General features: G+C 41.0%; 1 protein-coding gene across 1 annotated transcript in view; it reads left to right on the forward strand.

Annotated features, from left to right (window-relative positions):
* ARHGEF28 (Rho guanine nucleotide exchange factor 28) overlaps nucleotides 1-15,736 on the forward strand; it is a 60,814-nt gene that overhangs the window by 18,569 nt on the left and 26,509 nt on the right. The window contains exons 8-22 of the mRNA XM_074166939.1: nucleotides 938-1,070; nucleotides 1,449-1,504; nucleotides 3,031-3,082; nucleotides 3,644-3,788; nucleotides 3,893-4,014; nucleotides 4,894-5,034; nucleotides 5,507-5,757; nucleotides 6,696-6,818; nucleotides 7,210-7,327; nucleotides 8,812-9,066; nucleotides 9,412-9,488; nucleotides 10,166-10,344; nucleotides 11,041-11,135; nucleotides 11,969-12,151; nucleotides 15,350-15,469. Coding sequence (XP_074023040.1) covers nucleotides 938-1,070; nucleotides 1,449-1,504; nucleotides 3,031-3,082; nucleotides 3,644-3,788; nucleotides 3,893-4,014; nucleotides 4,894-5,034; nucleotides 5,507-5,757; nucleotides 6,696-6,818; nucleotides 7,210-7,327; nucleotides 8,812-9,066; nucleotides 9,412-9,488; nucleotides 10,166-10,344; nucleotides 11,041-11,135; nucleotides 11,969-12,151; nucleotides 15,350-15,469 — 2,050 coding nt within the window. The remainder of the gene's footprint in view (nucleotides 1-937; nucleotides 1,071-1,448; nucleotides 1,505-3,030; nucleotides 3,083-3,643; nucleotides 3,789-3,892; nucleotides 4,015-4,893; nucleotides 5,035-5,506; nucleotides 5,758-6,695; nucleotides 6,819-7,209; nucleotides 7,328-8,811; nucleotides 9,067-9,411; nucleotides 9,489-10,165; nucleotides 10,345-11,040; nucleotides 11,136-11,968; nucleotides 12,152-15,349; nucleotides 15,470-15,736) is intronic.

Genomic DNA, 15,736 nt, shown 5'->3' on the forward strand with positions numbered 1-15,736 from the left:
TTGAAGTTAATGGGACTTCTTGCATGAGTAAGCACTGATTACTGTTAAAGAGTTGCAGACTCAAGACCCGTGGTTTAATTTTGAGACATCTCAAATTTAGATTAATGGCATCAATTAGCAGCTTGAGAGATGGATTTGGCCGACAGAATCTTTCCAGCTGGCCTTTTGGCAGTTTTGCAGGCTTTCTAGTATGCCCTCCTGTGCCCTAGGATATCCTAACGTACATGGATGTGAAGATGGTTGGCTGAAGGGGTATCTTCAAGAGTGGCAGAGCTGGCTGTGAACATATATGTCTGGTCCAGCAGCCATACATTAACCTGCGTCTGTGTGGTCTCCTAAAGAATAACTACCAGGGCTGCTCGGACAAATGTATACTCACACCAACAGGAGTACTGTAAAGATAGGCAGAACTTATTGAAGTCATTAACACTCATGAAAAATAGCTTATTTCTAATATCTTCTAAAATCTAAAGACAAGTTATCTAAATGTACGTAACTGCAGCTTTAACTGCAGAGGCACGAGTTTGCATGTATGCCTCAGGGAAATGTATTGATATTGATATTGTTTGTATGTGCAGGGAGTCAATTGATATTTGTTTGTAAGTGCAGGGAGTCAATAACACTTCTTAAATTTTATTTTCTGGTCGTCCCCTTTTTACGGCTTTATAAATGTATTTCTGCCAGTCTTCTTTGATAATACTTGCTGGCTTAGCAGCCAGTGAAAGCAATACCTGCATCTTTTTAGGACTTCAGCAATGTTGGATGTAATAATATAATATACTGTTATAAGTCTTCCAGGATAGGGAATAAATGTTTTAGAATAATTTGCTCTCAAAAGGGGGGAATGTTTTAGTGTTTTTAAGATTGAATCACTTTATTTTCTGCTCTAATCTCACTTCCTTTTTTTTTTTTTCTGCCTCTGCTATTGCGGGTGAAGACAAAAAATAAAGATACCAAAGATAAAGAGAAACTGAACAGGCACAATTTTACAAATGGGACCTTCTCAGGAGTTATCCCATGTATGGCCTGTGAAAAGGCCCTCCTAGGAAAGGAGTCACTGCAGTGCTCGTGTAAGTAGTTGATGGCTTTCGCGTGTGAACTTACAGTGCTCCGAATCCCGCTTTGAGATCCTGGTTCAGTGTGTTGTTGCAAAGAGAGACCTTGCCTAGATTTGGATGTACCTACTTTATGTAATGAGCTGAGGTTGGCAAGGGAGATGGAGGAAGGATGGCAGGTGACAGCTTCAGGAGGGACCACGGCCATGTCGTAGACCCAGCACATTAGGCAAAAACTTCTTCCTAGCTAGGGGCTGTAGCATCAAAGTGTCTTCAGGGCTATTTTAGTAAGTGGACCTGGAGGAGGAAAGAAGGTGAAGCCTCAGAGTAACACTTTCTGCTGTCTGGGGATCCTGTTTGGTGCCAGCCTTTGAGACGTGCCTTCTCTTTCAGATTGCAACATGATTGTGCATAAGAACTGCAAGGAGTGTGCTCCTGTGTGCACTAAGGTAACCTCCTGTACCGCACGGTTCATACTAGAGCATATCTGCTTTCCAAGGTGTCTGGAAACATCCTGAAGGCAAAAAGAAAGTGCACACAACCTGTCCTGCAGACCCAGTGTCTGTATGCAAAGGGCTGCAAGGTTGTCAAAATGTCTGATGTGAGCAACAGAGCAAGCACTGTGCTTGAACAAAAATTTTTAGAAGAGGGTCAAAAATTAATTTAAAGAGATATTTCTAGTTTTGAAGAGTTGCAGGCTCAAATTGTGAAATGGTGTGCCTGGAGGGATGCAAAAGGGATTAAAAGGAAAGGCTCCTCAAAACCACAGATACTCCCTTGCGTAGAAGCGGGGATCTCGTATGTTTGGAATAATGAAAAGCAGAGATGGAAGGGACCTTGGAAGGTGACCTAGTCCATCTCCTCAACCTTGGGCAGGCTGACTTCTAGGTAATAATTTGGGCAGATTTTGTCTGACCTGTTCTGGAAAATCTCTGGAGGAGGAGACTCCACAGCCTGCATAGACGGTTGCTTCCAGTATTCAGCCTCCACTGCAGAAAAGGCAAAATCAGCACTAGAGTTGATGGATACTGCCTTCTTTTAAGTAGGAATAGACACATGGTGAGGTTATCATGACAAAGGCATTTTCAAAAACAAATGCGTAAGGCTTCTGCCCTTATGAAATAAAGTCGGACTTGCAGAGAAGTATGCCACAGTGATAAAGGTAATTTTTCAAATTTGTGGAGCATGTCTTTTGGGTGTAGCTGGGTTTTGCATCATAGTGGCTTGCAAGGAGAACATGTTTCCGTACAGACTGTTCAGTGTAAACAAGTCTTAAACTGGACATAAATCAGATATTTTTATTTATTTTGGTTATAGCTGTCATGTCATAGCTTTGCACAAATTTCTGGGCAGCTTTAGGGCATTAGGACAGCTGAACCAGCAGTTTTAATTACTGGGGCTGGTGGGTTATTTGTCAAGAGAAGACAAGAAGACAAGAGCCCTCACCACCCCTGACTCATCTCAACAAGAATGAGATGCAGAAAAGGTTCACTTACCTACTGCAAGTGAAATATATGCCTAAGCACAGCAGGTTTTTGCTACAGGTTTTGCAAAAGTCCACTTTGGAAGGAGGATCAATTCTGCCTTAGATAGCCAGTCTTATTCAGGTAGTTCCCTGCCACAAATGCTTTGAGTTTATTTGAACATAAAGCTCTGAATGTGAACTCCTTTTCTTGCAGCCTTCACAGGCAATATTCATATGGGGAAAGTAGAATGCTGTAACTCAGTGACGTAGTCTACAATAAACAGATTCAGTTTTGTATTGTGGTACAAATAGCATCATTTTACTTTGAATATTGTTATCTACCAATAACGAATAAACGTAGTCGTTACTGGTAGAAATCAGGACCATAATTTAGGACCACTTTCCTGAAGCTCTTTTGTGGGGTGATACGTGGGAGTGAGTTATTGACTTGACTAGTCAGTGTGTTATCAGGATTTCATTGCAATTTCATAAAATTCTTCTTTTTTTCAGAAATCCCAGGAGAGGTACCATAATAAAAACAAACCCCAAGCTGGTTTAACAAGTAAGTTAGGAGGTGTAAACCTAGTACTTTTAAGTTAAGCCTTGGTTAAAAATCACAGGACTGACAACACGAACTTTCCTGCATAATGCGTGTTTTTTTATTTCTCATTTCAGTATCTGTAAGAAAGTGTGTGTGTGTCTCTAATACAAGCAGGAATTTTTGAAAAAAATTATTGTTGAATTACTTAAATGAGTGGGAGATTTACTACATTTTGTTTTCAGTAAGAATGAAAATCAAAAGTAGTCAGTTCTGTTGTGTGCTTTTGAGTATGTCATTTACCATATGCACAAATATTTGGGTCTCCTGTATTCAGGTTTCAGTGTTAGAGAGTGTATGATTTGAGATTGTTTTCTTTTCAATAATATCCATGCCAGAGCTATTCCATTTTGCTTATCTTTATATTCCATGGGACAGCACCACAGTCTTGTACCTTGGCAAGCGGACGTTCTTGATACCCAGTATAGGTCAATATGAACACCAGATAGCATTTGCCAGTATAAGTGTGCTGTTGGTGACATACTCTACCTTGTTTGTCAAAATGTGTTGTGCTTTGCCTCACAGATTCCCTGCCTGGAGATATTTCACAGGCGGCGCTTGCCCCAGTGCATCCTTCTTCCTCTGTGCCTATCGGACTGTCTGCTCTGCGGGAAGCCTCGCAACAGTCCCACTTCTTGTCCAAAAGCGTCCCCAGTGCCAGTTTTGAAAGGTAGAGGGCAGCTGCTGGGGGACTATGCTAAGTATGTTATTCAGCATTTCTAGGAAAACTGAAACCATTAAATAAATGTGGGATATTCTTCTTTTCTGCTGTAGAAGATCTATGCCATTTTCTGAACAAGACTCTGAGACTAGCACATGGAGGTCCAAGTCACGGTCTGAAGAGATGTTACAAGCATTAGGAACCTTTTCTTCAATGGATCCTTTTGTGATGGAAGGTGAGAAGTATTGCATGGGAGTTGCATTTTATAACCTGTATTGGAAAGAGCAGAATAGAAAAACTTTGTGGTTGATACAGGCACCCACTTCATCTGCTAAAAGAGCATCTATTTTTGATAATTACAGTTGTGTTCCTCATTAAAATGATACAATCAGACCCATAAGTCTTAAAATACAACTTTTCCTTTCTTCCTTGTAAGTAACTCTTTGATAGCTTTTAGAATATTTTTGTACAGTGTTACCATTTTAAAATAACTGGGCTAAATGTACTTGGCATCCTTGCAGAACCGGAATAGCAATATACTTCTACACTCATCAAATCATCTCCATTGATAGTGTATGTTGAAAAACATGAACCTACATCACTTATATTTCCTCAGTGGGCCCAAAATCTTATGCTGCTGCTGGTGAACTGCCCTCCTAAAATGGCTACATATCCTTGTGAAGTGAGTAGAAATAGGCTTTTTCTGTAGCTAGGTGTGAGACTGCATTTCAAAGCTGAAGGGCATTCATTCACAAAGGGCGGTGCAAATATTTCTCACTGGACATCTACTTTTGAAAATGTTGGGTTTTATTTTTGCATTTTAAAAGGCTTCTTCAAGCAAAGGAGTATAAAAAGGATTTAATCTGAGGGAAAAAGGGTGGTTGTTTCTATTCTCCTCCCCTGCTGTCACATTTGCATTTCAACACTTTGATAATGGTATTGACATCTAGCAAGCTTTTCCGTTGTAAAGCCACTGCCAGTGTTTGCAGAAGCCTTGTCTAAAGTTCATCCCTGTCATGTGGACCCCTTGCTATATGAATAGATCTGGACGTGCAAAGGGATTTCCCTTACTGTTCAGATGCCTGGTGTTAATGAAATCTACGTTTTGTCATAGATGATGTGGATTTGTCTCAGTGGACTGATCTCCGTGCAGATGCACAAGAGTTTGAGGCAGAGTCCTGGAGTCTTGTTGTGGATCCAGTGTTCTGTAGCAAGCAAGAAAAGGATGTCATCAAGAGGCAGGATGTAATTTTCGGTCAGTATTTCAAAGCTTTGTGTAGGTTTGAAAACAATTTGGTGTAGAAAATAGAGAGGGAACCTACATGTCTTATGTCCAGAAGAATGAATGCTTCAACTCGGAATAACAAGAAGATTCAAAGAACATTTTAATCACAAATAACAGTGTGTCCTAAAGCTAAGGAAATGGAGTGTAGTGACTACCAGAGACATGTCTATCCTCTCCACAGAATGGTTGAGGTTGGAAGGGACTTCATCCAATCCCCAGCTCAAGCAGTTGCAACCCCAGTTTGTTGAGTGGGCCACAGCTGAGAGAACTGTGCCAGAGCCAGATAAATTAAGTTTTCCTACTGACATAATCTATTAGGTTTGAGGCTCACACAGAAAAATTGATTGTGACTGTATATTTGAATGTTGCTAAAGTCTATCTTAGAAGGCGTACATAATGTTCAGGTGATTACTATACTATGCTGTTTTCTTTCATACTGCAGAGCTGATGCAAACGGAAGTGCATCACATCCATACCCTGTTCATTATGTCTGAAATATTCAGGAAAGGTATGAAGGAAGAACTGCAGCTGGACCACAGCACAGTGGACAAAATATTCCCCTGCTTAGATGAGCTACTGGAGATGCACAGACAGTTCTTCTGCAGAATGAAGGAGAGACGGCAGGAATCATGTGAGGCGGGGAGTGAACGTAATTTTGTCATCAGCAGAATTGGAGACATCCTTGTGCAGCAGGTAGAGACATCAGCTCTGTTAGTCCTTTATGTACTCAAGGTTTGCAAGTTAAAAATTTAGTGCTTTAAAACTTCTGTGGGCGAGAAGATGGCTATGGCTGCTTCATAAAATTCAAAGACTGTCCCCTCCAGGTTACTGCAGGGTGAAATAGCAATGAGAAAAAATGATTACTGAGAGATAACTCTGATGAATGTGGGATGAACTTCTACCTATATGGTACAAGTGATGAGCAAAGTGATGAACTTGGTCCTGTTCACTTAGAAGGCTGCTGCCATCACATGGCCACTTTTTTTGCCACTGCAAAAAATGGAAGCAATGGATTCACTTTTTTAACAGCTGAGCAGAGGTGTGAAGAATTGACTGATGATGGAAAAGAAAATACCTGTTCCTTTCTTGTAGTGATCTGGCATGGTGCATTTTGAGTTGCTGCTCAATAGAGAAGGAGTGGTCACAGCGCGTTTAGGGTGGCTATAGAAGAGCAAACCAACTTCTTGCTGGTCACACTTCAGTTCCTTGCAATCAGGAGAGTGTGGCTTTTCACCTTCAGTCAGTCATTTTTTCACTCCACTGAAATAAAGAAGCTGAACCATTTTCTTGTCTAGAAGCAGTGTGGAGATCAGACAAATGCAAATGAGCCTCAAAGGCATTGCATTTGCAAATAGGTGAAGGAAACAGTGATATAATAATTGTTCTAGCTGTTATTGGCAAGACTGTAGTGGAGGTCACTTTTGCTCTCTCCAGCCTACATTCCTCTTCTTGCTCCTAGAAACAGCTAGCTCATCTTTATTCTGTAGTGACAGGCCTTTTTAGTGAAATTCAGAGAACTTGAGAAACAAATAGCCGAAAAGTTCCATATTTGTACAAAACACATTAATTGAAGGTGTACAGTTTCCTGTTAGGTGCAATGTTAAGCACAGTTCACTTATTAATTTCTTCAGTTTTCAGAGGAAAATGCAACTAAAATGAAGAAAATATATGGAGAGTTTTGCAGCCATCAAAAAGAAGCTGTTAATCTCTTCAAAGAGTTGCAACAAAACAAGAAGTTCCAGAATTTTATTAAAGTAAGTTTATGTGGAAACATGATCCCTATTGACAAAATGTTTAGGAAAAAGTTATGTAGCTTTTACTTAGATTTAGCATTGAAATTGTATTCAGTAACTCACTTTTAATAGCTAATAGAAATGGCAAAGATTTTCCTCCTTAACCCATGAGCTGATAAATTACATTTTTCTTTCAAATTTTAGAAAGCTTTGGCATCCAGTGTGTATTACACACATGTTCCTGTTATAGTACACCTCATCCCTCAGGGCAGCAACTGTTCCTTGGGGATGGTTCAGATAACCCAGCATTTTGTTTTAGCTTATTCTAATGCATTTAGATCATATTTCCTATTAGACAATTGGTAGTTTAATATGCATCTACTACTTAAGGTATATATTTGTATCTGTGCAGCTGAGAAATAGTAACCTGTTGGCACGACGCCGAGGAATCCCGGAATGCATTTTGCTTGTCACCCAGCGAATCACCAAATACCCTGTTCTGGTTGAAAGGATATTGCAATATTCAAAAGGTGAATAAAGGCTAAAGTGTTGCTTTATGTCTGGAATCCTAGCACGTTTCTAACATAAGGAATATGCACTGCTACAATATAACAAAAAATGAAATTCACTGCTCTGTAAAGAACCGGGGCAATGTAAATATCTGCTGTTCAGGCAAATGTCACCTAAACAGAGTTCTTGGTATATGTAGTCTTTGTCAAGGCTGGGCTGTGAAGATTTGCAGTATTCCAGCCGGATAAGCCATAGAAGTCCAGAAGACCATACTTTTTTTAGGAAAAAATCTTGACTAGAGGATGGGAATTAATTCAGGCATGCGTCTGCACCTTCTCTGAAATAATTCTCTTGTAAGTGGGCCAACAGCATCCTCGCCTGTATCAGGAACAGGGTGGTGAGTAGGACTAGGGAAGTGATCAACCCCCTGTACTGGGCACTGGTGAGGTCCCACCTTGAGTACTTTGTCCAGTTTTGGGCCCCTCACCACAGGAAAGACATTGAGGTGCTGGAGCGTGTCCAGAGAAGGGCAATGAAGCTGGTGAAGGGGCTCGAACACAAGACTTGTGAGGAGCAGCTAAAGGAGCTGGAGTTTAGCCTGGAGAAAAGAAGGCTGAGGGGAGACCTTCTCGCTCTCTACAGCTACCTGAACGGAGGTTGTTGCGGGGTGGGGGTCGGTCTCTTCTCCCAAGTTGCAGGCGACAGGACAAGAGGAAATGGCCTCAAGTTGCGCCAGGGGAGGTTCAGATTGGATATCAGGAAAAAATTTTCACACTGAAAGTGTTATTAAGCACTGGAATGGGCTGCCCAGGGAAGTGGTTGAGTCACCATCCCTGGAGATATTTAAAAGACGGGTAGACATAGAGCTTAGAGATATGGTTTAGTGATGTTTTTTGTCCATGTTAAGTTGATGCTTGAGGGACTAGATGACCTGCAAGGGCCCTTCCAAACTAGGCAATTCTACGGTTCTAAGACTCTAAGTAGGTCTAGACAAATGTTTCATAAATTACTCTCCAATTTTTCAAACAAAGCTTGAATTACCTCTGGAATTTCATAGAGTGTTTTAGTAATAGTAATAACTTACAGATACTGCCACCCAAATGGACAATAAATGAGCATTGTAGAAAGTTGCATATCGAAATGTGAACCCTTTGTGCTTTCAAGGGTTTTTTTTTACTTAGCCAGAAGAGTAATATACTGTATGATTTACTTAGCCAGTAAAATTTTTTAAGTGCTAACAGCTCATAAATGTGTCAGAAACTATTCAACATGTTGTTTTGACTAATGAATATATCTGAGGTATCTGCCATCATTTAATAAGCAAACCAAACAAAGGTAGCTGCCTCTAATATTTCTAGTAAATTGATTGCCGTATTCAATCTAAAATGACATGTTTATCAATTTCAGCTTTGCATCATGTTGATTGTTCCCAGAAAGTAAGGAATGATATTTTCTCTTGAATATGCTGACTACTATCGTGTTGTTTATTTTTTGTTTCATACAGAAGGAACAGAAGAACGTAAAGACCTGTGCAAAGCCCTTCATTTAATTAAGGACATGATTGCAGCGGTAGATTTGAAAGTGAATGAATATGAGAAAAAACAAAAGCTGTTGGAAATTCTCAGTAGAACTGAAAACAAAACATATACAAAGCTGAAAAATGGCCATGTTTTTAGGAAGCAAGACTTGATGAGGAAAGAGAGGATACTTCTTCATGAAGGTGTAGTGTACTGGAAGACAGCGACGGGTCGTTTCAAAGGTAGTTTCATCTGAGGTCGTTTCATCTGAGCAGTAAAGTCCTTTAATTCTTTATTTGCAAATAACATATGAAGATTGTTTGGTTTAAGAATGAAAATACTTTATTACACTGTTTTGCAAACACAAATTTCTGAGGTAACGGTATTGAGAATATGCCACTAATTGGTAGAAGAGTCATTCCAGAAGCTACCATGGTTTGGGCATAATCCACCGTATATCACTGTATTGTAAGAAGGCAAGTTCACATACAAAGCCATCAGCTGCATATATTTTTTAAAGATAAAAGACGAAATTAATGATAATTGCAATAACTTTAAAAACATTATTTTCCTTTTCTCATTTTAAGACACCTTAGCACTGCTTCTAACTGATATGCTACTGTTTTTACAAGAAAAAGATCAAAAATACTTCTTTGCAGCCGTTGTAAGTATATTATCAGATGTTTGAATACACGTTTTATTTGTATATTTCGTGAAAATTAGGTCATTTTCTAGGTTATTCCTATATAACATGTTTGATTTTTTTTTTTCTAAAATTGTATTCAGAATGGTAATATGCTAGTATATGGAAAATGAAGTCTAATTTCAAAAAATAAATTAGAAGGATGAAAATACCAGAATGCTATTTTTATTGTCATGACTCATCTGATTATGAGGGCAGGAAGTAGAGCAGGCTCTTTCAATTATCTAAAATAACCTTTTTTAACTTCTGTTTCTGTAAAACAAAACAGAAGGATAATTTTAACTGCAAATGTAGTAGTAAACACACATAGAATGTATGAAGGGTCATGGAGAGAAGTTCCCAAGCTATATAAATAGAAACTTTATATGGATACTGTGCCTCAGTATCATTGAGCCTCTGGGAATTTACTTCTTAGCACTTCTAGTGCTTTACTTGTTCATAAGTGCTATAATGTAGTTTAAAGAGATGTCTGAATACTCAAAACTTGCAGCCTCTTAAGCCTGATGAGAACATACGTAGTCTGACTGTATCAGGACTACAATGAGTCTAATTAATAGAAAAATTATTTTCTTCTAAAAGTGTGATGTTTTATAAGAGAGTAATTTATTACTTGCATGTGCTGTGGTTGTTTTCCCCAGGACCAGAAGCCTTCCGTTATCTCCCTTCAGAGGCTCATAGTAAGAGAAGTAGCCAACGAAGAAAGGGGGATGTTTCTGATTAGCGCTTCATCTGCAGGGCCTGAAATGTATGAGGTTCATACCAACTCCAAAGAGGAACGTAACAACTGGATGAGATACATTCAAGATGCAGTGGAAAGGTACAGGAAAAGGCTTTTGGTTTTCATCCTGGCAGTCCAAAGCAGACAGGAGGTTGGTGGGATATTCGTGGCCGTGTGCTCTCTGTTCTGCATTGCACTGGATCTGAATTTCACTGGATCCATCCGGTGAGGTTGTGTTTTCCCCTAAGCTCAGGATTCACAGACCCCAAAACCTCACCATCACTTCTGCCAGACTTGCCATGTTACTTCTGGTTTCACGCTGAATCAGCAGACCCTCCCTGCTCTCCATCAGATGTCCTTACCAGCCATTGTAAGCTTCCCTCACCTTTGCTTTCGGCGCTGGATGCTTTCCAGACTCCTGCAGGTGTCCCTACAACCATTTCGGGGAAATCCCCAATCATGCCTGTTATCTTGGTGCCAGCTCGTTAAGAATGTCAGGGAAAGTGTTGCTCTTTATGGGGTCCTAGCTTATGCCTAGCACAGCAAAACTGTGTGAGGGCCAGCCACCCGTTGACTGCACAATGCAGCTTTACCAGAATTAAAAGGAATCATTCAATCTGATTTATGTCCAGTTACTGCTTTTTAAAGAAGCAGACAAATGGCATGCTTCTGGATTGTAGCAAAAGTTGGTGCTGATGTTGTGTTCTGTTTGTTAGGAACACAACACTACACTGAAGATAAATATGATATGCAGATTTTGCTTTATTCACTTTTGTTTGCTTTTCATCTTTGAAGTTGTCCAGAGGAAGAAGAAGAAGGAAAAATGAGTGAATCTGATGAGGACAGACGTATTGCTGAGGCCAAAGCATCCAGAATTCAGAAATGTCAAGGTGCAGTACTTTCCCTGCCACTGAGAGTTTGGGATGTGCCCATACTGGCTGGTGGGTTTAGAGTGGCTTGATAGAAAGTCACAGCAGAGAAAGCTGGGATGGCCTGGTGGTATAATTAATGTGAGTTTATTGAAAGAGAAACATTTTTTTTCCAAACATTTTATATTTTTGCAACATTACCATAAGTAAAAAGAAAAAGAAAAATGGATGCCTTCAGAATAAACATTGAATTTCCCAGATAAGCATCAGGACCAGGTAGTTCTATGGTTTGTGGAAATACCTTAAGTCTTCAGTAATTGTGTGGCTTTGTCCTTGTTTATGGCACTTCATCCTTTGCTGCTATTTTTATCTGACAATACAGCTGAGCATGATAAATTCTGCTTCCTTGGCTCTCCTACACCTAACTTCCAAATATTTATAATTCTGTGAGGAGAGAAGTTCCAGCAATGTCCTTCCTGTAGAGAGCCACAGGAAAGGGCATCCTCTGCTGAGAGTAGGTTTCTTCTTTGATATTGAGGCACTGAATCAGTGCATCTTCTGCCTGCCTGAGCTAAGTGGTTTTCCAGCATTGATCATTCTGAGTGCAACAGGAGGTAGCTGAAGGCCCCACAGCCAAGGCCACCTTATCAGGTTAGGGCACTGGCCTGTCCTCTGCCAGGGTCTGTGCCAGCTTTCATTAGACTGTGGGATGAATTTGGTTCCTGGCCACTTAAAAAAATGCCTAGCTCAAGTTAGCAATGTTTGTGTGGCATAATGATTAGAAGGGTGAATGGGGAACGTGCTTTGCCTGCGGGATAAAAAATGTTAATACAGTGTTCAATTTTGGTTGACAGAATCACTGAGTAACCAGGACCAGCAGATCTGTAGTTGTTTGGAAGAGAAGTTGCATATCTATGCAGAACTGGGAGATATGAGTGGGTTTGAGGATGTTCATATAGAACCTCACCTCCTTATCAAACCTGATTCTGGAGAAACTCCGCAGGCTGCTTCGTTGCTGGCAGCAGCACTCAGAGAAGGTGAGTATGCGTGGGAGGAGTGGACTGCTGACTCTTCACATGGGCAGGTAATTCAAGGTAACGAAGTACAGCTGGCTTGCATTGTGCTGCAGTTCTGTCAAGTCTCAAGAACTGGCAGTGTCAAAACTTGGCAAAGAGCATTCAAGAAAAGTCTCTTGAGTTTATACTCACCAGATGCACAAGGTGGTACCTCCCAGATTGTAAGATAAGGTGTATGTTTAGTGCATAACATCATACGTAAGCAGGCAGGGACATGGTGTTAGGTTGCCCCTAAGGATTGTTTCCTTAGCCATCCTCCTTGCAGTACAGCCCTGTGAAGGAGACACCAGGATGCAGTATGATAATGCATCTGGTCCGCAACCTTCACCTTCCTTGCTTGATTTGATGACAGATCAGAATCATATAGGGTCATATACAGACCAAATTGCAGAGGATCTTGGCAAATCTGCCAAGAAACATCTGCCAGAATTGATGTAGGAGCTGTATTTTTTCTGCATACTATCTAACAGAGAGATGATAGCCTTGTGCTACCTACAGTGCCATCCTCCAAAGGAAGGAAGGAAGGAAAAGGTATTTGCCTAGTTGGAAGTTTAGCTAAAATCCTGCTAAACTAAGCTGAAAAGAGTCCTGGTAAACTAAGCCATATACAGCATGAGCCATATGCTCTTTGAGAAGGACTACAAGACTTTAGCAGCACCTAAATTGAGAGCTGTGGGCTAATAGCCACATTTCAACTGATAAAGCAGCAAAAGTTGGTCTCCGCCATCATTATGAAGTCAGAGAGCATTCTACTGGTAAAAATTGGATAGGGAATATATGTCAGTGATGCAATAGTAAATGTCATTTTAGCTAAAATGGCAGCTATAATTACCCACCTTATTCTGCCTTTTCACTTTCTCTCATGCTAATGCCAACGTTGATGATGTCTTGGATTTCGGGACTCTTCAGCACACTGTAAGGAATTTACAATTGCTTATGCTGTTGGCAGTTTATGTGGATCATTTTCCAGAACAGAAATACCAAGTCCCTGAGTTAATAGCAGACTCTATAGGAATAAAGCATTGCTCACAGTACAGGAGGATAGAATTAGAGGGAGCTTAAGCAAATCGGATATACACAAATCCGTGAGATGAGACGAGTTAAATCCATGGCTGCTCAGGGAGCTGGCCAATGTCACTGTGAAGCTGTTACCTGTCATCTTTGAAAGGTCACAGTTATCAAGCGAGGTTACTGATGACTTGAAGAACGCAAGCACCAAAACCCTCTTCAAGAAGAAATATATAGGGACGTAGAAAATAGCCTCACCACTGTCTCTGAGATAGTGATAGAGCAAATCCTCCTGGAAGAAGGTGACTGGGAACAGCCAGCATGGATTCATCAAGGGCAAATTGTGTCTGACCAGCCTGATGGGTTTTATGATGAGAGGAGAGCAGTACCTGTTGTTTACCTTGGCATCTGCAAGTTCTTCTACAGTATCTGGACTGGCTGTGGTATCCTTACAGCTGAATTGGTGAAATGCGGACAGCATAAGCGGGTAGAAAATTGGCTGGACTGCTGGGCTGAAAGGATCCAGGGCTACATCAAAAGAAGCGTGGCCAGCAGGTCGAGGGAGGTGATTCTACCCCTCTACTCTGCTCTCGTGAGACCCCACCTGGGGTACTGTGTCCAGCTTTGTAGTCCTCAACAAGGAAGGACATAGACCTATTGGAATAGGTCCAGTGGAGGGCCCCAAAAACGATCAGAGGGCTGGAGCACCTCTCCTGTGAAGACAGGCTGAGAGAGTTGGGGTTGTTCAGCCTGGAGAAGAGAAGGCTCCCGGGAGGCCTTATAGTGGCCTTCCAGTACCTAAAGGGGACCTACAGAAGAGATGGGGAGGGACACTTTATCAGGGAGTGTAGTGGTAGGACGAGGGGTAATGGTTTTAAACTGAAACAGGGTAGATTTAGACTAGATATTAGGAAGAAATTCTTTACTGTGAGGGTGGTGAGACACTGGAACAGGTTGCCCAGAGAAGTTGTGGATGCCCCATCCCTGGAAGTGTTCAAGACCAGGCTGGATGGGGCTTTGAGCCAACCTGGTCTAGTGGGAGGTGTCCCTGCCCATGGTAGGGGGGTTGGAACTCGATGATCTTTAAGGTCCCTTTCAACTCTAATCTTTTTATGATTCTATGATTGTGATCAGTTATATGATGTCCAGCTGGCAACATGTTATTAGGAGATTCATTAGGGATGGATCCTGAGACCAGTACTGTTCAACATATTTATTAATGAAATTAACCAGGGGATTGAATACACTGTTAGCAAATTCATGGCTTTCACCAAATGAAATGGGATGACCAATGTGCTGGAGAGATGTCTATAGATTGGGAAAATGGGCTACGAGAAATCCCTAGAAGTTAAGCAAAGACAAGTGCAAAGTCCTGTATCTGGGATGGAGTAATCCTATACGAGTTGGTAGAGACTGGACTCTGACTAGATAAAAAATAGCTTTGCAGAAGTGGACCTGGGAGTGCTACTCAACAGCAGGTTGACCATGAGGCAGCAATGTGCCTTGTGGCAAAGGCAAACTGCCTCCCAGGCTGCTGCATTAGGAGGAGAGTTGTCAGCACATTGAGGGAGGTGATCCTTTCTCTGCTCACCCCCGGTGAGTTCTGAGACCAGTGCTGGGCTCCCCTGAACAAGAGAGACATTGACAAACTGGAGCAAATCCAGCGAAGAGCATCAAGATGATTAGGGGGCTGGAGCACATGACATCTGAGGAGAGGCTATTCAGCCTTGAGAGAAGAAGACTTGGTGGGATCTCATTGCTGTCTTCAGCTGCCTAATAGGAGGATACAGAGAAGTCAGATTTTTTTTTTGAGGAGGCACCTGGTGATAGGACAAGAGACAACATGTGCAAGTTGGAACATTGGCAATTCCAGTTAAATGAAAGGAAAAAATAAGTACCGTGAGGGGGGTCAAAAACTAGAACAGGTTGCCCAGAGAGGCTGTGAAATTTCCATCGTTGGAGCTGTTAAAAGCTTGTCTGTGCAAAGCACTGAGCAACCCAATTTAGTTCAACTAGCTTTGAGTAGGGTTTTGGACTAGATGACCTCTGGAAGTCCCTTCCAACCTAAATTATTCTATAATTGTATGTCATTGATTTATGCATTAAGAAGCTATTTAAGGTGCCTCTAATTCTGCATGTTTTTCTCTGTAGTTGAAAGTCTCCATGTTGCTGTAGCGACATCACAAGACCCATTGCCAGAGGAAAGTATTGAAGAATTAAGTGTGAAGCACAGATTTAGTGCCAGTGAAGTCTTGGAATTTGTTCCTGGTGGTGAGTAAAATTTGATGCTTTTACATATTCAAGGTGCTAAAATAATTGGTACCTAATTGTTTTTTTGGAAAGCTTTCTGTATGTCTATGGCAGAATCAATAGAAAATAATGTAGTAAAAGCTGTCTTTGAGGTCAACTGAGACATATAACTTCATTGAAGTAAATGGATCATTTGCATCCACTACAGCTTTTCCGTAGCACATACCTGTATTCAGCAATATTGAGTCAGTTTAGTGTATCTCCATACACTTTCTCATTGTTGCTCAG

Source organism: Numenius arquata, chromosome Z, assembly GCF_964106895.1.
Source record: "Numenius arquata chromosome Z, bNumArq3.hap1.1, whole genome shotgun sequence".
Taxonomy (NCBI): domain Eukaryota; kingdom Metazoa; phylum Chordata; class Aves; order Charadriiformes; family Scolopacidae; genus Numenius; species Numenius arquata.